The following is a 25,265-nucleotide window of genomic DNA, read 5'->3' on the forward strand; positions in this document are numbered from 1 at the left end:
ACTTTTTAAGTAATGGAAATATATAATAATGTATTCGTTATAGATTATTGATAGTTAAATGTAACATGCTTACAATTTCAAATGGGCTTTTCTCACTCTAGCGCCGAAAAAGTATATAAAATTTGTACAATTTTTGTATATACATACATAATATATATATATATATATATATATATATATATTTCGGCTATTATTTTGAAAACGGCATACAACATCATTTTCCCAATTCGAAATCCGACTTTGATGGAGTTAATTACTGTGTGTAGATATTTCGATATAATAAACAAAAATGTAAAAGTAACAACGATACGAAAATGACCAAAGCAATTTTATTACAATGAAAAGTTGGCTAAAATATTATTAATTATTTTACCTTTACTCGTGAGGATAAAATAAGGGAAAATCAAATAAACTTATCTAATTAAGTTAACTCATAATTAATGTTTCAACATATGTGAAATCAGATAATTAAGACAAGGTTATATGTAATCTTCTATTTACCGTCTCTTTCTACCCCTTTTCATTCCTATATAAAGAAGCATCATCTCCACTCTGCTGCATCAAAAAAAAAGGATCACTACCCCATTCGTTATATGTTAGCATTCTGCTATATAAGCTCTGTAGCAAAAAGGAAGATGACTAATTTTGACTTATTTTTCTATATCTTTATATTTTTTCTTACTATCTTCTTATATTTTTGCTTTGTCACAACAAGAAATAAGAAACCATCATCCCTAAGGAAAGCTTATAAGCTTCCGCCTGGATCAATGGGGTGGCCTTATATTGGTGAAACTCTTCAACTTTATTCTCAAGACCCTAATATTTTCTTCATTAACAGGCAAAGAAGGTACCATTTTCACTCATTGTCCTTATTTTTAATTTAAGCGATTGAGTGGACGGCTATTTAGGTTAATTCTTCTTTTACATTAATGGTTGTACAATGTTTTTCCAGGTATGGTGAAATTTTTAAGACTAAAATACTAGGTTGTCCTTGTGTCATGTTGGCAAGTCCAGAAGCTGCTAGATTTGTACTAGTGAACCAAGCTAATTTATTCAAGCCAACTTATCCCAAAAGCAAAGAGACTTTAATTGGTCAATCTGCGCTATTTTTTCATCAAGGAAACTACCATATACATATCAGAAAACTTGTTCAGACATCTTTAAATCCAGAAGCCATTCGTAACCAAATCCCTCATATCGAAGAATTAGCAATTTCTGCATTGAATTCTTGGGCAGGTGGACATGTTGTTAACACTTATCATGAGATGAAAAAGGTTGGTTTTACTAGCGCCTAGTGGGTTTTACTTATATACACTGTCACTATAAACGAACTTTTACTGATATTTATCTTTTTTTGTGTGTCAGTATTCGTTCGAAGTAGGCATACTTGCTATATTTGGACATTTGGATGCTCATCTTAAAGATCAATTGAAAAGGAATTATAGCATAGTTGATAAGGGTTACAATTGTTTCCCTACAAATTTACCAGGAAGTCCTTATAGAAAGGCTATTCAAGTAAGTGTCATTTAGTCATTTCCCAATTTTGTAGGTTTTAACAGTGGGCTGAAACTGATGATCATGTTTTATGTGTGAAGGCAAGAAAGAGACTTGGGAAAATTCTAAGTGAAATCATAAGTGAAAGAAAGGAGAAGAAGCTAATAGAGAAAGGCTTATTGAGTTGTTTCTTGAATGCCAAAGATGAGAAAGGATTGGTATTAAATGAAGATCAAATTGCTGATAATATTATAGGAGTTCTTTTTGCAGCACAAGACACTACAGCAAGTGTTTTGACTTGGATTTTAAAGTATCTTCATGATAATCCTAAGCTTCTTCAGAGTGTCAAGGTAAATGATCTAGAAGATTCCGTTCATATTTTTTTTAGTGCTCGTAAAATGGCAGTCCGGTGCATAAAGCATCTCGTATTCACGCAGGGTTCGAAGAAGGGCCGCACCTCTAATAAGGGGTCATTTGGTTGGAAAATAAGTTATCCCATGATTAATTATCCTGGAATTAGTTATCTCATCCTCTCATAGGGATAAAAAAATACTACAATCCTGAGATAACTAACTTCCGGGATTAATTATATCATGATTTTAGTGATTTTTGTAAAAGGCCAGCTGCTTGTCTTAACCATAAAAAACTGTTGATTAGAAGACATTGTGATGTATGGTATTTAATGTTTGGCAATAATGTCTGTAATTATTGCAGGCTGAACAGAAAGCAGTCTGCCAGTCAAATGAACAAGAAAATCATGGGTTGACATGGACACAAACAAGAAAGATGCCCATGACTAACAAGGTAATAACAGTTTTACTTGAGAGACAATATTGATTAAGATTTACTTAAAGAAAATTGAAGGACCTAAAATAGTTTAATATTAACCTCTTCACAATGTGTTTTGTATAGGTTGTTTTGGAGACATTGAGACTAGCTAGCATTATATCTTTCACATTTAGAGAAGCTGTGGCTGATGTAGAATACAAAGGTAAGCCAGTGGAAAAAAAATTAATTCATTATATCTTTTTTTATTTGTCAGTTGAGGTTTTGGCATACTCATTTTAAAAAATAATAATATTTAGTAACATTAATTATAACGAGTTTAGTTGACTAACTTACACTTATCTAGTGTAGTATGGGTGGAAATGGACAAAAAAATAATTAATGTCTTTTTGGTTTTCAAAGTAACAAATATTACTGACCAATATTTTTTAACTAAAGTGACAGATAAAATAGACCGAAAGAAGTAATAATGATGTGGTCTAACCCCAAATAGCTCACCTTTGTATCATTTTGATTGATTTAAAAGGAACCAGGCAGAACTACTCTGAATCATAACTTTTGTTTAGATTTTATAATTGTAATAGAATATTTATTATTTAAATCGAGTTAAATTGGACAACAAATTTAAAATCCATAAACTTTAAATTTGAAAAACTAAATGAATTTGTAAATATGGGTGTAGGGTACCTAATTCCAAAAGGATGGAAGGTAATGCCTTTATTCAGGAATATTCATCACAACCCAGAGTTCTTTCCTGATCCACAAAAATTTGATCCTTCAAGATTTGAGGTACCACTCGACCTTTTATATTACGTGTACTACTTCTTAATAATTTTCTTTACCTACCCCATCACTTTACTAGTTTAAAAAATTAATTATTCATATTTATTTGCAGAATGTGCAAAAACCCAATACATTTATGCCATTTGGCAGTGGAGTACACGCTTGTCCAGGGAACGAACTTGCCAAGCTGGAAATTCTAATTATGACTCATCATCTTGTCACTAAGTTCAGGTATTGTTTTTTTAATAATTCTTCCAACACTTATAAGATCATAACATATTAAATCATGTTTTTTAATGAGTTAATAATGGATAACGTGTCATCTAATGTGAAATAATGCAACGTTTAGTACACTTGCTAGCGTTGCCTCAAAAGTAACAAACTTCATTAAATATAAAGTAAACTGTGTTTGGCCAATCTTTTTTTTTTTTTTAAATGTATTTTTTTTTCTAAGTCGAAGTATTTGGCCATACTTTTTGAAGAAAAAAAGTATTTTTGAGTATAAGCAGAAGCAATTTTGGAAAAACAGAAAAAAGTAGCTTCTCTCCAGAAGCACTTTTTTGAAAATCACTCTTGAGAAAAATACACTTATAAGCACTTTTTTACAGCTTGACCAAATACTAATTGATGCTCAGCGTTTTTCAAGTTAATTAGCCAAACAAAAATTGTTTCTCACCAAAAGTATTTTTGAGAGAAGCACTTTTTTGTCGTTTGAGAAAAAAAAGTTCTCAAAATAAGCTGATTTCAAAAGTTTGACCAAATATGCTATAAGCGAGTTTAAAGTGATTTCTAGACCGACACTCACCATGCTCGATAATTTCAAATAAAAGAGTTCGGAGCTGATCTATAACCACCCTCTTACAGTCTTACTCACGACGAACATGCTATATATGAGATGCCAACGTCATGATTTAGACATTCACTATATTATGATCTTCTTACGTTATAACGCTATTCTATAATGAAGCATGCTATTATATTTAAGTTAGTGGAATTGAGACGTAGTTAATTGACTAATACGTTTTATTTGTAATTTTTATTGTTATTTATAGGTGGGAAGTGGAAGGATCTAATAGTGGGATTCAATATGGACCATTTCCTGTTCCAGTGGGTGGACTACCAGCAAGATTTTGGAAAGAATCTACCACTTCAACCTAAAGGCACTGAGCAGCAGAAACAAAAATGGCTGTTCTGATTTGCATATCTCAAATGATTCATCAATCTTATCCAAGATTGTTGCTCATCCCCAAGAAAAAAAAAACAACACATAGGGGATGAAAGAGATCTCCATTTTTCAATTAGTACTTTCTTACTATAATTTTCTTTTTACTACTAAAGGTATTCTTAATTTTGAGTACCTTTACAGCTAGCATTTTGTACCATTTCAATTTGCAAGAATTGGAATTCATAAAGTGTAAAAATTTGATTTGAGCTTTGAATCATTCATTCTTTTAGTATCCTTTATTTTGGCTTTTTGTGAGTCCATTACTCAAATAGTAACTCAAGTACGGTAAATTATCTACTAAAGTCACTTTTCTTTTGTTTGTATCAACAAAGCCACTTAACTATGTCTATATCACTCAGAAAGTCGCTCAATTAGATTTTCAAAACTTTGGATTGCCAAATACCTATTTTACCCTCTAAATTATAAAAATTTGTCTTTTTTTTAAACTTTTTAATATTATAATTTTTTTTCTTTTTAATTTATATTATGGACTTACCTATAGAATAAATAAATTTTATTTATAAATTAAAAATAAAAGGTATTTAAACATATATAATGCTGGAATAATAAAATATTGAGCATAATGAAAAAATTAATTAAAATAATTTGTTTGTAATAATAATTTTAATATTAATAACAAAAAAAAAAACAAAAAATCAAAAATTTATTTACACAATTGGAAATGAAAGAAAATAAAGTTTCTAAAATTAATATATATTCCATGCACGTAATGTAAAAATAATTATTTAAATAAAAATATTTTTATAATTTACATTATATATTCTTGAAAATTATACTCAATTATATTATTATTCTGACATTATATAAGCTGAAAAATAATTAATTTTTTTATTTTATAAATAAAAATATATATTTTTTCTATAAGTAAGTCCACAATGTAGATTAAAAAGAGAAAAATGATAATATTTAAAAAAATTAAAAAAGAAGATAAAAGTTGATAATTTAAAGGGTAAAATAAGTGTTTGACAATTAAAAGTTTGAAGAAATTTAATTGACTGATCTTATGAGTGTTATAGATAATTAAATGACTTTCGTGTTACAAACGAAAAAAAATAACTTTAATAGATAATTTGACATAATTAAATGACCATTTAAATAATGTACTCCTCCAGCTTTTTTGTTGACATAAAAATTAAATAGACTTTGCCCATGTGTTGGGATGGGAAATGGTATTTTCGCCATCTTGTTTTAATATCTTTTGCTTTTGCCATGTGTCTGCTCAGTACAAGTCCTGTCTGTAAGGTCCTTATCAGAGAGGCTATTGAAGAGCCAAGTGTTGAAGGTTATATTGGGTGAGTTTTAAAGTGGTGGGTGATCTCTAAGCTGGAGAGCACAATACCAAAAAATGGGGGGACAACTTTTGATTGACCTTGGACACTGCTAAAATGTGGCTAGTAGAGTTTGTGGCATTTAAAGAATTTTACCCTTCTGGTTCACTGTCTCTATTCCTCTGTGTATTAGGAGAGACAATGGTCCTGAATTTAGGAAACATATTAAAGGACATGACTCTTATCATCAATCAAGAACAAGATCATTGTCTGTCATAAAACCTCTTCCCTCTCAAACACATAGACTGATTCATAATTGAGGGCATGAGGGCAGCTCGGTGCACGAAGTATTCCGTATTCATGTAGGGTTTGGGGAAGGGCTGCACCCCTAGATGGTGTGATTAGGCAGCCTACCCTGATGCAAGCACGGCTCGAACCCTTGACCTATAAGTCACACGGAGACAACTTTATCGTTGTTCCAAGGCTCCCCTTTAGACCGATCCATAACTGAGAAAAAATGAAATGATCCAGAGATTAATGTCTTAAGAAATATTGGATACTTAAGATATGTCATTCGAAACCAAAGAGTAGATCATGTTCAATCTGCACTAATTAGTTTGAACTCTATCATTGTTTTGTCTGTTCTAAAAGGATTAGCACATTTCTATGTTTACATTTTGCTGTTACTTACATGTTCTTATAAGAAATTGTACAAGTGTAGGTTCTGCTAGATTAATAAAAGCAAGTTCAGTACAAGAATACTGTGATATTTTATGTATATTCATAGTAATGTCAAAACTCCTTTTCTTTTCTTTTCTAAACCTGTGTTCAATCATACACCACGAACCAATTTGGGACGGAAGCAGTAGCATTTTCGCAAGAACTTAACAATGCACGGGTTCATTTTAGGGTGCAAATTGGCTGAAATACACCCCAAGATCCAGGATCCATGGCCTATTTACAAGATGAGCTTACAAGAGAGAACAATTGCTGATATTTAGTGCCATGATTTCATGTGAATTGTCATCTTTGTATATTCCTGGCTTGGATTAGTGTCTAAGAGCTGCAGCCAATCAGTAAAGAAGAACACTTAACTTGAAGACACTTAGATCCCAATTTCATTGACATATCAAAGGAGATACTATGAACTACTTTAACTAGGTCTAGCCTTTATACAACAGATTATGTGTGAATTTGCAATCCTTACCTCTTACAATGCCCAACTTACTGAAAAGAGAAGAAAAAACTAGTGGTTAAATCGAATTTGAGGTTCTATAAGGAAGAAGTTAGATCTACTGCTTATCAGCAGCTGCTTGGATTCATGTTGCTAGGTTGCCTTTTCATCTATCATGCTAAACTCCCTCACAGTTAACTACTCAACAACTCTGGCCGTTGAAGAAATTGGAAAGATATCAACCAACAAAAGCACCAAAACCTGCCAGCCATTTCCATATTACCTAATGGTCAACTTGCGATTCTTTTCCCTCTTCTTCAGCTTCTGCTTTTTTCTCTTTCGTTTTGTTATTTTAAACTCCATCTAGATCCTAGAAAACGGTTGCAGGCTTTCAGTTCATAACTTCCATTGGTAATATCTCAATCAAGTTTCACTTACTCTTAGGAGTAACACTACCTGGAAAGTCTTAATGCTATCGTCAGAATAAACATTCATGTTTATTGAATGATTAAGACTCAAACTTCTAAATCTTTGAATTCGAAGCTAGTCCCTCTTCTAAACCTACTTGATATAAATAAAGAACTATCAATATACAAGAGTATTCAGTATAATTTCTTATTATGAGTAGAACAACAACTTCAAAGGTATTATGTTACAGAATACAGATGTACATCGAAAACAAACACAAATTGTTTCAATATGTGCTGAGCACCAAGAATGATTATACAGAAGCAAGGGCAAACCAGACCAGTTCAAACATCCGCGGAAGCTGGAGCAGAGTATTTAAGAATAGCTGCAAGTATCCTTTCTTTGTCTCTGGTGGGAAAAGCTTCCAATAGGACTCCATTCTTATAAAAGTGAAAAAGAGGTACTGTCTGCATTAAGTTAATTAAACCGAGATGTTAAATTTCTGTAACACAAACTAGGCCTTCCCAATTCTGAACAAAAGAAATAATATTATCTATCAGATTGGAGAAGCAACAACTATAGCTGTATCAAAGACTTCTAAATTGATTTCAGCATTCAAAAAGTTTCACCTTGATTCGCAGTCGTTCAGCAACCTCAGATTGTTCATCATACTCATCGATCACCTGCAGAGATGGGAATAATTAATCCACACTATCTTTTGCTCCATCAAGTAGGACAAAGTGAAAGGAAAATACTTTTGCTCCTAACAAGTCTAGACCAAAAGAACGGGAATTGAACTCAATGAGATCGAATCTCCTGTTGTTCCTCAGTAGCTCAGGTAGAGCAGTGGGCTGTTAATCAATTGGTCGTAACAGAAATGCTCCTTCTGATATTTGAACTTTAAGTGAAGGAAATGAGGTGAAGTGACCAAGGCTTTTCCTTTTCTAAATTATGTCAAATATAGTACTTACATTGTGTTTTAAGAATATAACCGGTGCTTGTTCATCGCCAGCTCCCCTGCACAATTTTGCAAAACCCTGCTCTATATACTTGCAGCTGCCACAGGCGGTGCGATAGAAGTCTACCACAACCAAAGAACCAGCTTTTTTCGCTTTTTCCAGTATTATGGAGAATTCCTCATCAGTCTTAAATTCTCTTACACATTCAACAGGACATAAATCGTCCTCTTCATCAAGTAGTTCTTCAATGTTGTCATGAACCGCATTCTGAATTTCTGAGCATTGACGCACTAGACTTTGAAGTGTGACATTCAAATCTGCATGTCTAAGGTTTGAACAAAGCCTTGTCTTTGAATGAGATGATCCACTGCTACTTCTACAGGAAAGAGAACTAAGCAATGTGTGGGCTGGTTCACCATCTAGTAGATTTATGCTTCTAAAACTCAAGTTATGCTGCCAATCAAGAATGCCTAGTCTTTGCATGAGTCTGTTTTATGAACTGATTGAGTGAAACCTGTATCACCTCTGGATGAATAGCTTTTAGACACTTTTGACAAGCAAACTCTAACCTCCAATTCCTTGTGTATTTTCAGATCAAATTCTCATTTGATGACATTACACGGCTGTGTCCACTGAAACAAAAAGGCCAAACTGTTAGGAACTAAAAAAGAAAAAAACAACTATTGATGTTTATAATAGAGGCCGCCTCATATATTTCATAAACTTGTGATCTAGAAGGGACGAAACAGATCAAGCAAAGATATCAGTTTGATGCTCATTGATTTTTTGGGAAAAAAGAACAATCAAGCAGAAGCATGTTTGTGAGTTCAGGAAGAAATCCATCTAGCAACATCTCAAACAGAAAATCAAGAGAACAATGAAGTTAATAATAACTATCTTAGAAACAGAATTAAAGGATGCTATATGAATCTCTCCGCGGGCAGATTGAATATGTCACATTAGCTAACGTAGAAAACATGTATGGTGAAAACTGAAAAGTAAGTCTATAACCAAACTTGAGGTCTGATGGATTAGAGTATAATACCATAGGTTCTACTGACAAACACTTATTACGCCTATGACTCTTTATCTTTCTTTAGCATGTTCACCATGGATATAAGCTAAGCAATTTATGAACCAAAAACTACTCCCTAGGCTTTGTGCAATATGTTTCCAAAATTTAGAAAAATGGAAATTATTAGTAAAAGGATAAGGCCAAGACTCTACAATGCAGAAGCAGATTATCCCCATTAACCCAACTATCACAATCCTGAAACCCCATCCTATAAGCCTCTTAAAACTGGAATTACCTTAGCTTCCTGTGCAATATAATACCAATTATCGCAGTAGCAGTGTTATGTATTGATGCTAAAACATCTAGTAAAGGCAACAAAAGCAAATTCCACTTAGAAAATTCTAAAGTTCAAGTAGGGATAAAGACAAAACAATGAATGTCCACGATCAAATATACAAACAATTAGGACCCTTAATTAGCTATAAGTCTTCCAACAATGAGAAAATATCACCCAGAAAGAAGAGTTAAAAGAATGGTTAGTACGCCATTTTGTTGGAGAAAAACTGAATTAGATCAACAAAAGTAGCAGAGTCAGATTGAAAATTAACAAACAGAGGCAAATTGAATCGATAAGAAAAGGAAACAAAAGGGAATTCAGGGAAGTGAAGTTCAGATAGTAAGGTTTTAGAGAAGAAAATAGTGATTACCAGTGATTTACGTTTGCAACGATGGCGCGAGTCTGGAAGATTGGAATAAAGAAGCAATATTTTTTGGATGAGAAAAAGGACATGTTCGGCCATTATCATTTTATCGCTTCACATGTCAAAGTTGCGTTTTGGGGCCCTTTTGAGTTTAGACCAATCAATATGGCGATTTTACTCTCTAGCGAACTCAAATGCTGAGGAAATTGCATTTCCACGTGATAAGTGCTAGATTATGTGAATTTTTCAAATTTCAGAATTTAAACAATAAGATATGAAAAATTTAATTTATTCATTTTATATTTGCAATCGCATATTGCTTCTTTTTCTGTGTTCTAGAAAAAATAATTCGTGGAGGATTGCGAAAAATTCGAATACATTTGGGGGGGGGGGGGGGTTGGTAATTGAAAAATATATACAGTTTCAAAAGTAACTAAAATGTAGCAACTTTTACATGTAAAGATCAAATCTAAACAAAAATACCATTTAAAATCCGAAAAAATTCCAGCATAATATGCTAGAGTTCGAATTGTTTACATATGAGATTCCAGCATACTGTGTTGGAATTTCATAATGTGCTGGAGTTTCAATATAATATGTTGTAAGTTTATATGCAGGACCTCTATAATCTATCATATTATGCTGGAACTTTTCGTGTGCTGGAATTCCAATATAATATGCTGGAAGTCTATACACGGAAGCTCCATAATCCAGCATATTATATTGGAACTTTCAATGTTTCAGCAAAATAGTGGCAATTCTTCAATGACTTTGCAAACGATTTCAATTACCAGTCTGGATACTAGCTAGTGTCACGACCCAAAATCCAACTAGTCGTGATGACACCTAGCCAACCCGCTAGGTAAGCCAATTTAATAACTAACCAGTTCCAATAACAATTTAATAAAGCAATTAAGTAAAGAAATATTTGAATCTGATGCATTCCCCAAGGACTTGTAGTACAAATCATGAGCTTCTACGAATAGAGTTTACAAAGTTGGTATGAAGTAATATATCATCTGTTTGAAAAGTACATAAACAGAGTTTTATGAATCGTTATATATATATATATATATATATATATATATATATATATATATATATATATATATATATATATATATATATATATATTTGATATGGTATTTTGAGTGGAACATTTTTGTAAAGAAAAAAAATGGTTTGAAAAATATAATTTTATATTTTTATTAATATTACTACTTTCGAATATGTTTTAAATTATACTCATAATATGAGAAAGTTTATGAGATTTTCTTTATGGTAAAGATGTAAATTATTTTCTCACAAGAAAAGAAAGTTATCTTTTTACCATTTTAAGAATTAAGCCTATCAAAATTTGTACTCTTATATGAGATAGGGAAAATTAGAATTTGAGAAAATATACGTATTTTTACGTGGATATTTAATAAAATAATGGTGTATGTATTGATTTTATATGGTACCATGATTTATTAATATTTTAATATTTAATAGTAGTACTTTAGGACGAGGACAAAACTATTTTTGAGATTATAAGTATTTATGGTATTACAAACAAGTGATAAATAAATTCGTGGAGGTGAGAGGGGAAGCAAATCGGAGAAAATGAGTTTCGTCGAACTTTGACAATTTGGAATAAAGTACGATCCAAATTATAATACCTCATATTTATGGGCTAATAATATACCACGTGACCATGTAAGTATGATGTATAAAGTATGTTAATAATGTGTAGTATTTTAAGTAAATTAAAATACTTTTTAATTTTGCGGGTAATTAATTAATTATCGGGTAACGGGACATTACCTAGTTAATTAATAAATTATCAGATAAGACTAAAAATCCCCCAAAAACGTGGCAGTAAGCCACCATTTATACATGACTAAGTAGTCATATGAGCTTATATGGCTCTATCTAAAGTAAATAGGATAGTAACGTGTAAGATATTCAACTTTATACAAAGTTGGTTTCATTTTGGACATAGATTGAAAAAATAAGATATCATATGCATTTCCTCCTCATTCAACCCATAGCCTCCCACGGCTAGCTTGCAAAACCTACAAACACAAGTTCCATTCAGCCTGCCTCTACAAGTGGTTCTCCACTTCTCACAGGTCAACTTGTCCATTGTGTCTATCTCCTTTTTTATCATCCAAAGTTGTGATGCCTTAGTAGAGCAGTAAATATGATTTTTCCTTTGGATAGCTCTTAATTTCGTTGTCTGTCACTTATGCCAATGGTGGTGACTGTCACAGGAACATTTTCTGTCGGTCGAAAAATAGCCCGTTATACGGCAGTCAAGTCTCAACTTGGCTCAACCTTACTTCGATTTTCTTTCACTTTCGAAGTTTAATACTTAGAATATTTTCAAGGCAACATGAATAAGTAAAGGCACAAGCAGATTTACGGAAACTCTTTCCCAACCTTTTATAATATATGAATTACAAAGGAAACTCTCGAGTTTGGCAAGGTGCTGCCACCCTTGGCAGACACCAACTCATAAAATTGCCACTCTTGCACAAACTGCCCTATAAAAGCCCCTGCCTAAGGAATTTCATGCTGCTCACTCTTGGAAAAGCAATGGCACATAGTTTGTCCTGCTCAAGCCTTGACATAGACAACCCTATGCCTACATCTTGTTCATTTTCCCTCCCTAGGTACTTAGCCCATTTTTGGGGCTGCTAACACACATATATATAGTGTAGTCAGCCCAAAACAATTTTCTTATTTTAGTTGAAGCCCCCAACTGATAGGCCATGATCACCCATGATCAAAAATGTGCATATCATGCTAAAACATGCCTAAAAATGTGCATAGACTTAGCCCCATTATCAGTAACTCTTTGGACAAGGCAGTTGTAACTGCCCAACTGCACAGCATGTGCGCGTTTCTGGCCAGCTGCTGCACGCCCAAGACTGGCATTGCGCTCAGACTTGCCCTTTGACACTGCTCCTCCCCAATGCCATAGTCACAGATTGTCGCCCATGACTAAGCCGCACGCACGCTCGCTGCCACAGCCGCTTGTTCATGTCAAGTCACCCCTACTTGATCAAGTCTGCCCTTTGCCAATGCCAAGTTGATTTTAGCATCAAGTCACCAAGCCATGATGTCATTCCCTTGCTAAGTTGTTTGCTCACAAATTCCTTAGGTGTCAGCCTGCTCACCTAAGCCAAGACAACACCAAGTTGCCAATGCCACTGCCTTGGTGTCACACCTCCTTTTTCCGCCCCCGCGAGGGTTGAAGGAGTTTTTCCAATTAAAGGACAATCGAAATGGGATTTGTTTATTTATTTTAGAGTCGCCACTTGGGAGATTTAGAGTGTCCCAAGTCACCAATTTAATCCCGAATCGAGGAAAAGAATGACTTTGTATTACAGTCTATGTACCAGAAATCCGGATAAGGAATTCTGTTAACCCAGGAGAAGGTGTTAGGCATTTTCGAGTTCCGTGGTTCTAGCACGGTCGCTCAACTGTCATATTCGGCTTGTTTATCTGATTTTATACAATTATGCGCTCATGTGCAAGTTTTAACTCTTTATCGCTTTTATTATTATATTTTAAAAGAATGCAAACATCGTTTAAAAACATGTCTTTGGATTGCGTCACATGAAATGCACCCGCAATCCGAAACACATTTTTATTCAATATTTTGGGATTTGGATTTGGGTCGCATGAAATGCGCACCCGAGTTTAAGAAGGTAAGGTTAATTAAATCGCGCCTAAAGAGTCTGACGCATTATTATCTTTGGGGAAGACAGCGGAATTTGTTAAAACAGTCCATCCCAATTTCTAAGTATTTATTATGACCAATTATTGAGGGCCCCGCAACTTGCATGTTTATTTGGCGAGGCTCGTCTCGTTTTATTTGAAAGGTCGTCCTATAGTGGCTATGTTTTCTATTGAGTTTGTCTCTAATAATGAAAGAAAAAGAACAATCTAACTTTATTTACATGCTTACAGGTTAATTATAGTCAGGTTCCGAATATGATTTGCAAAATTCGAAACATGAACGCGCATATGGGCAGTTGTTTAGATATTACTGGCCCAGGCCCAATGTGCGTAACGTGAAACTCGACCTGGGCCATCCTTATTCCCAATTGGCCTAGTTAACCCATTTTGTACATGTTCAACATTTATGAGGGAGCTGAAATGTAAAGTACTGCTTGTTTGATCAAGCAATATCCCTACCAACAAACAAACTATTTATTTAAGGAAGTAACTATTTGATACCTAACATGCTTCTTGACAAAACAATAATGAACTAATAGAACATGGCTACTACAACATTAATCCCTTTCAATTATAAGCATACACATAGAGTTTTCCAATGAAAAGACATGTATAAGAGTTCAATTACATCACAGCTAACCACATAGTTCTATTAGGGAAAAGTAAACTATCATGCAGACAACCTATTTTCAATAAATTTCTAAAGCTAATTTGAAATAATTTCAACTCTTCCAATTTTCTTTGTATTCATGCTTCAAATTTCAGCTTACATTGACAGTGTATCAGTCGTGTACCTGGTATAGGAAAGCAAAAGAAAAAGAGGAATGATCAGCAGGGCAGTATGCAACAACACAACAACAGCAGCAACAGGGACAGCCCAATAATATACCAAAACTCAACAGCAACTCAAGTGAAAACCCAGTAGAAACTTCAGAAAAACCCAACAGCAACAAACCAGTGGACTTTCAGTCCAAACAGGGAACCAAGACACTTAATTGAAATAGTTTTTAGCAAATAAAAAACCCAGGGAAGCTAACTGAAACCCAGCAGTGTGCCCAACCAAACCAGACCAAAGCAGAGAAAGAAAACAGGTGCAGAAACACAGTGACTTCTGCTTGTTATGTTCAGAAAACCAGCACTCTTTTAACTCTCAACACTTAAAATTGTCCAGCCTCTAATTTCTGATTTTTCTCCCCTTAAACTCTGATGTGTAACCAAACAAACACCCCAAAAAGAAGAAACAGCCTCCAACTCCTTGATGTGGAGTTTCAGCTTTAAACACTCTATTTCTCTCTCAAACTACTCTTTTAACTTTGGAAAATTAGCTCAATTTTCAACCTATTTCTGACTTGTGAAGGTTCAGAAAAACAGCAGCTGAAAGCTTTTCAAATTCTGAAGTCTTAGTGTTCAGCCTTAATTTCTGATTTCCTAACCTCTTAACCTCTCATCTCTAACCCTTTACTCTACCTTAAATGAGCCTATTTATAGGCAAAATACAAGCAAACCCCCATGATGCCTCGTTTTTTCCCAACCCTCAACTCTGCCCATACCCCTTTATTTCCCATTAACATGTGTTTTGTGCCCCAATGGTATGGGCAGCTAACAGTCTTCAATTACCCCCATGCTATCAAGTTTTGTTCCCCACTATTGTATTAGTTTAATGCTATTTCAGTACTCTATGTCAGCCCAACTTAAACTAACCATTTCTTATCTTTTCCCACCCCTAAACTACCCCTGTTAGCCCCTGATTATTACTGTATTACCCTACTGCAGCAGTAGGACATTTTGAACTTCTGAAAGTTCAAATTCAAGCTGCCTTAAACTGAGTTCTAGCTATTATATTGCAGCTACAATCAATTCACAGATAATGTCAAACAATCAGCTAAACGACAATGATTCGATCAGTCATATGAAGCTATACGAATCAGAATATTTGCACATTCAGTCCTATGAAACTAATCGATGATATTTATCTAATCGACTATACTAATCATAACATAGAACAATCAGTCGATTAAATGAACCACATGAACAGGGCATCAACTGCCTTCAACAACTTTGCACGACACAGGGAAACTATATGAATTATCGATTCGACGATATTAATCAAATTGAAATATGTATATCACTATACGTATTCAACCATAAACAGAATAACAATCGACCAAATAAAAGGTCTTACGAAGATGGAGAACAATTGAAAGAAAAATATCAGAAATAACAAACAAACTGACTAAACACGTTATCAAATTCAAACAACACTCAAACAAAAATAGAAAAAGAAAAAGGAAAACTCACTGGAAGCTCAACAACAAACGACCCAAGCCTGAACTGGATTTGCTCATTCGAAGTCGAACAGACTTTAATCGAGGTGTTCTCAACCGAGAACACTTCGATTAAGGTCTATTAGACCCCAACCCTCCGTTTAAACTAGCCGGATTCCAAAAGTTCTTGTGTTCTAGGGTTCGAACAGTTCGATTTGGGGCTTGAGGATTTGTGGGTAGATTCGGACCAAACCAAGCTTGGTTTGGTCACGAGTGAGGGCAGGGTAATGGTTGGTATGAATCCGGGGTGGGTTGGTGTAGATCGGGGTTTTGCTCGAATCTTCAAACGAAGATTCAAGACGATGGGGACTGATTCGAACCCAACGGTTTGCAGATCCGTGTTCAGGGTGGTTGGGTGCATCAAGGGTGTTACTTTGGTGTCCACCGGCATCGTTGCCGCCGGGCTCACGGTGAGAGTGTATGGGGGCGGCTAGGGTTTGGAACGGGGGTTTGGGTTTGTGTTTGGGACGATGGAAGGGGGGTGTTCGGATAGGGGCGTGGGGTAAAGGTTTAAACTTATATACGTAGTGGGTGGTTAGATCCTGGCCGTTGGATGAAGTGAGATCGATGGCCAGGATCTTTCACTTAATGGGGAACGACACCATTTGGCATTGGTTGGGGGGGTCGGTTTGAATCGGTTACTGGGTCGGGTTTGGAAACGGGTTGCTGAAAGGGATCTTGGACCGTTGGATTGGACTGGATGGAGGGCTCAGATCAAATGCCCTATGCGGCGTCGTTTGGGTAAGTGAATGGCCTGATCTGGACCGTTCATTTGAATCAATCAATGGCTCAGGATGGGGATGCTGATACGGCGTCGTTTGGGGGCGTGTCTGGGAAGCCTGGGTTTGTACTGGGTTGTGGTAATTGGTTTGGGCCTGATTTTTCATTTAAATTTTGGCCCAAATCCGGTATTTTCCTTCTTTATAATTAGACAAAAATTCCTAAAAACCAAAATTAAACACACAAATATTAATTAATACCTAACAACAATTATCACATGAATTAAAACATCTAATAAAGTTACCATGACAACAAATAGAATAACAATGCATATTTTGTGATTTTCGCTTTCAAAACCAAATTATGGTTAATTAATTCGTAAATGTACCATTTTCCCTAAATGCATGCAACATGTATTTTTATATTTTTTAACTATAGCAAGGTGAGCATTTACGGACAAAACAATTATCAAAAAATGTTACACAAACCCTCAAAATTGTACCCGAATGTAACCTGTTTTATTTCTTTTCCGATTTCTTTTGGAGTAGTTTCCGTGAAGCAAAAATCATGTGCTCACAGCTGCCGCTCTTTGGCCGAAAATACAAAGAGTTTTCGTGCAAAGATAAAGTGAGCGGATACGAGCGATTTTTGTCCGTTGGAATACTCCGTGTGAAGCATTTTTGGAAAAAGATTTAACTGAACTTTTGCTTCAAAGGTTTCCTACATATCCCTGGCTAAAGGGGAATCAGGTTAATGTAGTTCGGGAAGGTTTGGTAGCTGGGACTACCATGGGACTGTAATGTTACTGTTGTTGCATGCTGTTATCACTGCTTACCGACCTCCTTATTACACCGTGCTTAAAAGAAAACAAGAAGCTAGACTAGACTATGGATCATAAGATCTCATCTATCTTCAACTTGTTCTTGTTGCCTTGCTTTCTTGTCGGCTTGTGTTTCTTCCGGTGCTTTTCTTCCGTGAATTTGTGGATGACACTGGCCTTTTGCTTTTCTGAATACCAGTTTTCATCATTTTGTTCGGTCTGCTGGGGATATGGCTTCCTTCATTAAGCTTTTCGGCGGTTCCTCTAGGGATACGGCTTTTTTCATCAGATTTGTTATGCTGGGCATAATTTAATGTTCACGGGCCACTTCTTTCAAGACGCGTCTTTTCTTCCTTTTGACTCATGCTCTTGAACTTGTGCTGGGACCTCTTGTTGCAACCTTCTACTTTCCGGTGCTGGGGATTTTTATTGTTTCCTGCTGGGGATTCCTGTTGTAACCTTCTGCCTTCCGGTGGGTTACTGATTTCAAAATCTGCAGTATAAGACTGAAAAGTATTCCTCTCGTTATACAGGTGGGCGCCTGAATGGAAAAATATGAAATGTATTCCCTCGTTATACTGGTGGGCAACCTAGGACATGAAATGAAAAACAGAAATGTATACCCTCATTATACTGGTGGGCGACCTAGGACATAAATTGAGAAACAGAAATGCATACCCTCATTATACTGGTGGGCGACCTAGGACATAAAATGAAAAACAGAAATATATACCCTCATTATACTGGTGGGCGACCTAGGACATAAATTGAGAAACAGAAATGCATACCCTCATTATACTGGTGGGCGACCTAGGACATGAAATGAAAAACAGAAATGTATACCCTCATTATACTGGTGGGCGACCTAGGACATAAAATGAAAAACAGAAATGCATACCCTCATTATACTGGTGGGCGACCTAGGACATAAAAATGAAAAACAGAAATGCATACCCTCATTATACTGGTGGGCGACCTAGGACTAAAAATGAAAAACAGAAATGTATACCATCATTATACTGGTGGGCGACCTAGGACATAAAATGAGAAACAGAAATGCATACCCTCATTATACTGGTGGGCGACCTAGGACATAAAATGAAAAACAGAAATGTATACCCTCATTATACTGGTGGACGACCTAGGACATGAAATGTAAAACAGAAATGTATACCCTCATTATAATGGTGGGCGACCTAGGACATAAAATAAAAAACAGAAATGCATACCCTCATTATACTGGTGGGCGACCTAGGACATAAAATGAAAAACAAAAATGTATACCCTCATTATACTGGTGGGCGACCTAGGACATAAAATGAAAAACAGAAATGCATACCCTCATTATACTGGTGGGCGACCTAGGACATGAAATGAAAAACAGAAATGTATACTCTCATTATACTGGTGGGCGACCTAGGACATGAAATGAAAAACAGAAATGTATACCCTCATTATACTGGTGGGCGACCTAGGACATGAAATGAAAAACAGAAATGTATGCCCTCATTATACTGGTGGGCGACCTAGGTCATTATACTGGTGGGCGACCTAGGACATAAAATGAAAAACAGAAATGCATACCCTCATTATACTGGTGGGCGACATAGGACATGAAATGAAAACAGAAATGTATACCCTCATTATACTGGTGGGCGACCTAGGACATGAAATGAGAAACAGAAATGCATACCCTCATTATACTGGTGGGCGACCTAGGACATAAAATGAAAAATAGAAATGTATACCCTCATTATACTGGTGGGCGACCTAGGACATGAAATGTAAAGACTGAAAAAAAGTATTTGGATTTGTTTTCTCGTTCCCCCGAGAAAATTTTTGACAACGGCAGAAAATTTTCTGCCCCGGTTTTGGTGACCTTCTTTGTGGCGTATCTTTCTGCCATCATCAACCTTTATTTTCCTGTAGAAATCAAAGAAAATTTTGTTAGTTTTAACATGGTGAATGATCGTGTCATTCCTGCTGGCGGATGATTTTTCCTTTCCCTTTCCCTTTCCCTTGCTCTTTGCTTCCACAACTGGTTGGGGATAAAGTTGCTTGCTGGGGATGACACGTCTGCTGGGGATGGTATTTCTGCTGGGGATGGTTTCCCATTTTTCCGTTCCCCACTCTTTTGTGTCAAACCATGTTGTGGGAGTCCTCTTCAACTTCAAAACTACTCTCTTAAAAGTTTATTTTCTCCCAGCCCTGCAGGGCATAACATGCTAATCACTTGGGATAACGTTATTGAGGGTAGGACTGTTAGGGTTATCTTGCTGCGGATTAATTCTCTCTTCTCCCTTTCCCCTTTTCTGTGGTGTCTGACCACCTTGGACCTTGGTTCTTGATCTATCGAAGTTCTTGCTGGGATCTTCTTGGAACTTGGTCCATAAGTCCTTCAACCGTCGTTTTCCGCTTTTCTTCATGTTCCCCTTAACTTTCTAGGCCAGTTTGTCATTTGCTTTTGCGACAAACGCCTTTTGTCCTATTGCCTTGGCTTTGGCCTGTGCCCTTCGCATTTTGCTTTGTACCATTTTGGCCCCTGGTAGTAAACTCTGAAAAGTCCTTCTAAAAACAAATTTCTGGAAAAGTCTTTTTAGACAAAGAAATGAAAAAGATAGAAAAGAGAAAAAGCTTTCTAAACAAATGCTGGGGGAGAAGAAAAAGGAAAGAACTTATCTGGACGATATGACTGGTACCAATGATCATGTCGTGCATTACGGATTACTCAACCCAGTCTATTTGTATCAATCAATCTTCCTGATGGCCTCCCTTGCTGGGGATAAATAGGTGCCCACCTTTTCGTAAATGCGGATCCTTTTTGCCAATCTATCTTGTCGCCTTATAGTGCCCTTCGAGGGGTTTTCACTAATAAGACTCTCTCCTTTCTCTCAGCTCCCGTCGCCTTATGGTGCCTGTGAAGGTTTTCACCAATAAAACTCTCTCGTTTTATTTCTCTCAACTTTCGTCGCCTTATGGTGCCTGTGAAGGTTTTCACCGATAAGACTCTCTCATTTTATTTTCCATCGGGGAATCGGAGTGCTGCCGATATGACTCTCTCTTCCGGGGATTATTTTCGGCTATCAATTCATTTCCAGTTTATGATCCTCTTTTTTGCTGGGGATCAGTGTATTATTCTCGGTTTTCATTTGCCTGACTTGGCACCTCTCGGATATTGATCGGGAGGTATTTTTGGGACATCGATGTTGGTTTTGTGTGGGTTTAAAGAAAGGCTATCAAAATTCAAAAATAACTTCGACGGGTGAGACACTACAACTCTTGGAATCAACCCTTTTTGAAACTTCAAAAACACAACTCCTGCCCCAGTTTTCTTGCTTGGGGATTTTTATATTTACGATGTGTGGAGCTATGAACATTACGCATACTATGCACACCATGGTGCATTATGACCGAGCCGTGAGGAGCCTACGTATCCTCTTTGAGGAATCAGGTCAAACGTAGTTCCCCTTGTTCCTTTGTTTTTCTTATGATCTTTATCCTATTATCATTTATATATATATGTATATATATATATATATATATATATATATATATATATATTTGTTCCATTAGTGATTCCAAAATAGGGGTATGAAAGAATAAATAAGGCTCAAAGGGGGAAAGCGAAGGTTAAAAGTGTTTGGGTAGAAGAAAGAATTGCCCCCGTCATTTCATTATCCAATAGGTACCAAGTACAAGCAAACGAACCAATAACTATCATAATCAAAGAAATTATGCATAATATCTTTTGACTGCATCAGAATTGATAGTCATGTCGACGCATCTTCCTTCGATATCTGTTAGACATAAAGCACCGTTGGTCAACACTCTGGTCACGACATAAGGCCCTTGCCAATTTGGGGAAAATTTGCCTTTTGCTTCGATCTGATGTGGGAGGATCCGTTTCAATACTTGCTGCCCTACTTCAAATTTTCTGGGGCGCACCTTCTTATTGTATGCTCTTGCCATTCTCTTCTGATACAACTGGCCATGACACACTGCTGCCAATCTTTTTTCATCTATTAAGCTCAACTGCTCCAGTCGAGCTTTGACCCATTCATCGTCGTCAATCCCGGCTTCAGCGACAATTCAGAGGGATAGAATTTCGACCTCTGCTGGTATCACTACTTCAGTTCCGTATACCAACAAATAAGGAGTTGCACTTATGGAAGTCCGAACTGTAATGCGATAACCCAACAAGGCAAAGGTAATTTCTCATGCCATTGTCTAGATCCTTCTACCATCTTCCTCAGTATCTTCTTGATGTTCTTATTGGCTGCTTCAACTGCTCCGTTCGCCTTGGGATGATAGGGGGTGGAGTTGCAGTGTGTAATCTTAAACCGTTGGCATACCTCTCTCATCAAATCGCTGTTAAGATTTGCACCATTATCTGTTATGATCACTTTTGGGACCCCAAATTTGCAGATGATGTGGGAGTGAACAAAATCCACCACTTCCTTCTTGGTTACTGACTTGAAAGTTTTAGCTTCGACCCACTTGGTGAAGTAGTCGATGGTCACCAGAATGAACCTGTGGTCGTTGATAGCTGCCGGCTCAATAGGCCCAATGACATCCATGCCCCATGCAACAAATGGCCATGGTGCTGACATTGTATGCAATTCTGTCGGCGGAGAATGAATCAGATCTCCGTGTATCTGACATTGATGGCATTTCCTCACGAAATTGATACAATCATACTCCATAGTGAGCCAATAGTACCCTGCTCGAAGAATCTTCTTTGCCAGTACATATCCGCTCATATGTGGCCCACAAACTCCAGCATGCACCTCTGCCATAACCGTCGTGGCTTGACCGGCGTCTATACATCTTAGCAATCCCAAGTCTTGGGTTCTTCTGTACAGTACTCCTCCACTGAGGAAGAATCCATTTGACAAACACCGAATGGCTCTTTTTTGGTCTCCGGTGGCCTGCTCCGGATATATCCCCATCTTAAGGTACTCCTTTATGTCATAAAACCATGGCTCGCCATCCATTTCCTCCTCTACCACGTTGCAATAAGCATGCTGATCACGAACCTGAATGTGCAACGGGTCAACATACATTTTGTCGGGGTGGTGTAACATTGATGCTAAGGTGGCCAATGCATCGACAACCTCATTATGAACTCTCGGAATGTGTCTGAATTCCACTGATTGAAATCGCTTGCTCAGATCGTGCAAACATTGCCGATATGGTATGAGTTTCAAATCCCGTGTTTCCCACTCACCCTGAATCTGATGCACCAGGAGGTCCGAGTCTCCCAAGACCAAAATGTCATGGACATCCATGTCTGCAGCTAGTCACAAACCCAAAATACATGCTTCATACTCGGCCATGTTGTTGGTACAATAGAAACGTAGTTGAGCTATAACATGATAGTGACGTCCTGTTTCCGAAATGAGTATCGCTCCTATTCCAACCCCCTTCGCGTTTGCGGATCCATTAAAGAAAAGCTTCCAGCTTGGTTCCTCGGGTAATTCCAGCTCACCTGTATGCATTACTTCCTCGTCCGGAAAATACGTCCTCAAAGGCTCGTATTCTTCATCAACGGGATTCTTAGCCAAGTGGTCGGTCGGCGCTTGGGCTTTCTTGGCCGTCCTCGTCACATAGACGATATCAAACTCTGTGAGCAAAATTTGCCATTTTTCTAACCTCCCTGTAGGCATAGGTTTCTGGAAAATATACTTTAATGGATCCAAACGAGAAATGAGATAAGTAGTATACGAGGACAAGTAGTGCTTCAACTTCTGAGTCACCCAAGTTAGGGCGCAACATGTCCTCTCGAGTTGAGTGTACTTGACCTCATATACTATAAACTTCTTGCTAAGGTAATAAATGGTCTGCTCCTTCCTTCCTTTAATGTCGTGTTGCCCTAACACGCAGCCAAACGAATTCTCCAGGACCGTCAGATAAAGAATTAATGGTCTTCCCGGCTCAGGTGGGACCAACAAAGGTGGATTTGACAAATACCCTTTGATCTGGTCGAAAGCCTCTTGACACTCCGCCGTCCAGTCTATCACAGCATCTTTCTTTAGCAGCCGAAATATGGGTTCACAGGTCGCTGTGAGTTGAGCGATGAACCTGCTGATATAATTTAGTCTTCCCAATAGACTCATTACCTCCGTTTTGTTCTTTGGCGGTGGCAAATCTTGGATGGATTTGATCTTGGATGGGTCCAACTCAATACCCCGTCGACTGACGATGAATCCTAACAGCTTTCCTGAAGGAACCCCGAAGGCACACTTGGCCGAGTTGAGCTTGATATCATACCTTCGTAGTCTTTGAAAGAACTTCCTTAAGTCTGCTACATGGTCTTCCTGACACCAAGACTTTATGATCACATCATCTACGTACACTTCAATTTCTTTGTGTATCATGTCGTGAAACACAGTAGTCATTGCTCGCATGTACGTTGCCCCAGCATTCTTCAATCCGAATGGCATTACCCGGTAACAGTAAGTTCCCCATGGCGTAATGAAAGCCGTCTTTTCTGCATCTTCTTCGTCCATTAAGATCTGATGATATCCTGCATAGCAGTCCACAAAGGATCCGATCTCGCGCCCAGCGCAATTATCGATCAAGATATGGATGTTGGGCAATGGAAAATTGTCCTTAGGACTTGCCTTGTTGAGATTGCGGTAGACGATACATACCCTGATTTTCCATCCTTCTTCGGCACTGGTACCATATTGGCCAACCAATCGGGATATCGAGTGACCCGAATAACTTTTGCCTGCAGCTGCTTGGTCACTTCTTCTTTGATCTTCACACTCATATCCGTCCTAAACTTCCTCAGTTTTTGCTTGACCGGAGGGTATGCCGGGTCAGTGGGCAATTTGTGAACCACTAGATCGGTGCTTAATCCCGGCATATCATCATATGACCATGCAAAAACATCTTTAAACTCAATGAGGGTTTTGATTAATTCCTCCCTGACGTTTGGCTCAATGTGGATGCTAATTTTGGTTTCTCTGACATTATCTGCATCCCCTAGATTTACAGCCTCGGTGTCATTCAGATTAGGCTTGGGTTTCTCTTCAAATTGGCACAGTTCTCTGTTTATTTCTTCGAAGGCTTCATCCTCGTCATATTCAGACTCATCGTCATAACAGATCTCTTGTGTAATTAAGTCGGAGTCAGATTGATTTATTAGACTAGGTCGAAGAACCGTTGTGCATGTCATGTCATTAGAACCAGTAAAAAGAGAACTGTTCAGAAAGAGGAAAGAACAAAACAAAATTAAAATGAGACAAGAAAAGAGAATTTTATTAAAAATGCGGGATAACAGGGTTCACACTTGTACAAAATAAAATGAGATTTGGATTACACCCTGGAATAATCCAAAAAACAAGAAAGAAAAAATCAAAGCCTACTACCAGGACTCCCCGGATAGGAAGAGGAGTAACCGTCCAATTGTTGGTTTTGGCCTCAGGCCCCACAAACTGTATGTCTGCTACGCTGGAACCCTCTCCAACTTCTACCATATTGACATCAGCGAATAGTCTTTCGAAGCTCTGATTCAAATCCCCGTCCATCCCAATCAATGGCCCGAGAATTTTCGGGACCGGCGACCTCTTGGCACTTGCTTTAATAAAGGATCTTGAGAGACGCGGTATTGGTTTGGGAAGAAACCAAACTCTCTTCTTCATTTCCGCGCTCTCTTTACATCTTCCGCAGTCGGTTTGAACCCCAATCCAAAGGTCTCCAAATTCTTGGGCAAGGAGACAGGTTGGACAATCCCCTGAAGCTCAGCCCCAGGCCTTTTCCTGGCACAAACCCATTACCCAGCATCTCTGAAACCATCATGACACTTGCGGAAGCTACCCTGGGGTGTGAAA

At 37.2% G+C, this 25,265-nt stretch overlaps 3 protein-coding genes across 4 annotated transcripts; 1 reads left to right on the forward strand and 2 right to left on the reverse strand.

Moving 5' to 3' along the window:
* The first annotated feature begins 577 nt into the window (after window positions 1-577).
* Window positions 578-4,520, forward strand: LOC104225411 (abscisic acid 8'-hydroxylase CYP707A1-like). The gene is made up of 9 exons (XM_009777191.2): window positions 578-847; window positions 953-1,274; window positions 1,366-1,515; window positions 1,596-1,844; window positions 2,209-2,298; window positions 2,407-2,485; window positions 2,963-3,069; window positions 3,176-3,294; window positions 4,116-4,520. The coding sequence occupies exons 1-9, from the start codon at window positions 594-596 to the stop codon at window positions 4,219-4,221; spliced, it is 1,476 nt and encodes a 491-aa protein (XP_009775493.1). The 5' UTR covers window positions 578-593; the 3' UTR covers window positions 4,222-4,520.
* A 2,822-nt stretch (window positions 4,521-7,342) lies between these two features.
* LOC104225410 (thioredoxin-like 4, chloroplastic) lies at window positions 7,343-9,969 on the reverse strand. Of its 2 annotated transcripts, none has more exons than XM_009777189.2 (4): window positions 9,841-9,969; window positions 8,131-8,750; window positions 7,789-7,842; window positions 7,343-7,626 (listed from the first exon to the last, which is right to left on the reverse strand). In XM_009777189.2, exons 2-4 carry the CDS (start codon window positions 8,599-8,601, stop codon window positions 7,504-7,506), a joined length of 648 nt encoding a protein of 215 aa, XP_009775491.1. In that variant the 5' UTR covers window positions 8,602-8,750; window positions 9,841-9,969; the 3' UTR covers window positions 7,343-7,503. The 2 variants fall into 2 exon arrangements, with proteins under 2 accessions (XP_009775491.1, XP_009775492.1); XM_009777190.2 differs by lacking the exon at window positions 9,841-9,969 and adding an exon at window positions 9,677-9,815.
* Window positions 9,970-21,590: 11,621 nt separating this feature from the next.
* LOC138890421 (uncharacterized) lies at window positions 21,591-22,490 on the reverse strand. The gene is made up of 2 exons (XM_070173804.1): window positions 22,199-22,490; window positions 21,591-22,030 (listed from the first exon to the last, which is right to left on the reverse strand). The coding sequence occupies exons 1-2, from the start codon at window positions 22,488-22,490 to the stop codon at window positions 21,591-21,593; spliced, it is 732 nt and encodes a 243-aa protein (XP_070029905.1).
* Between the last annotated feature and the right edge of the window lie 2,775 nt (window positions 22,491-25,265).

This window comes from Nicotiana sylvestris, chromosome 4, assembly GCF_000393655.2.
Source record: "Nicotiana sylvestris chromosome 4, ASM39365v2, whole genome shotgun sequence".
NCBI classification, from domain to species: Eukaryota; Viridiplantae; Streptophyta; class Magnoliopsida; order Solanales; family Solanaceae; genus Nicotiana; species Nicotiana sylvestris.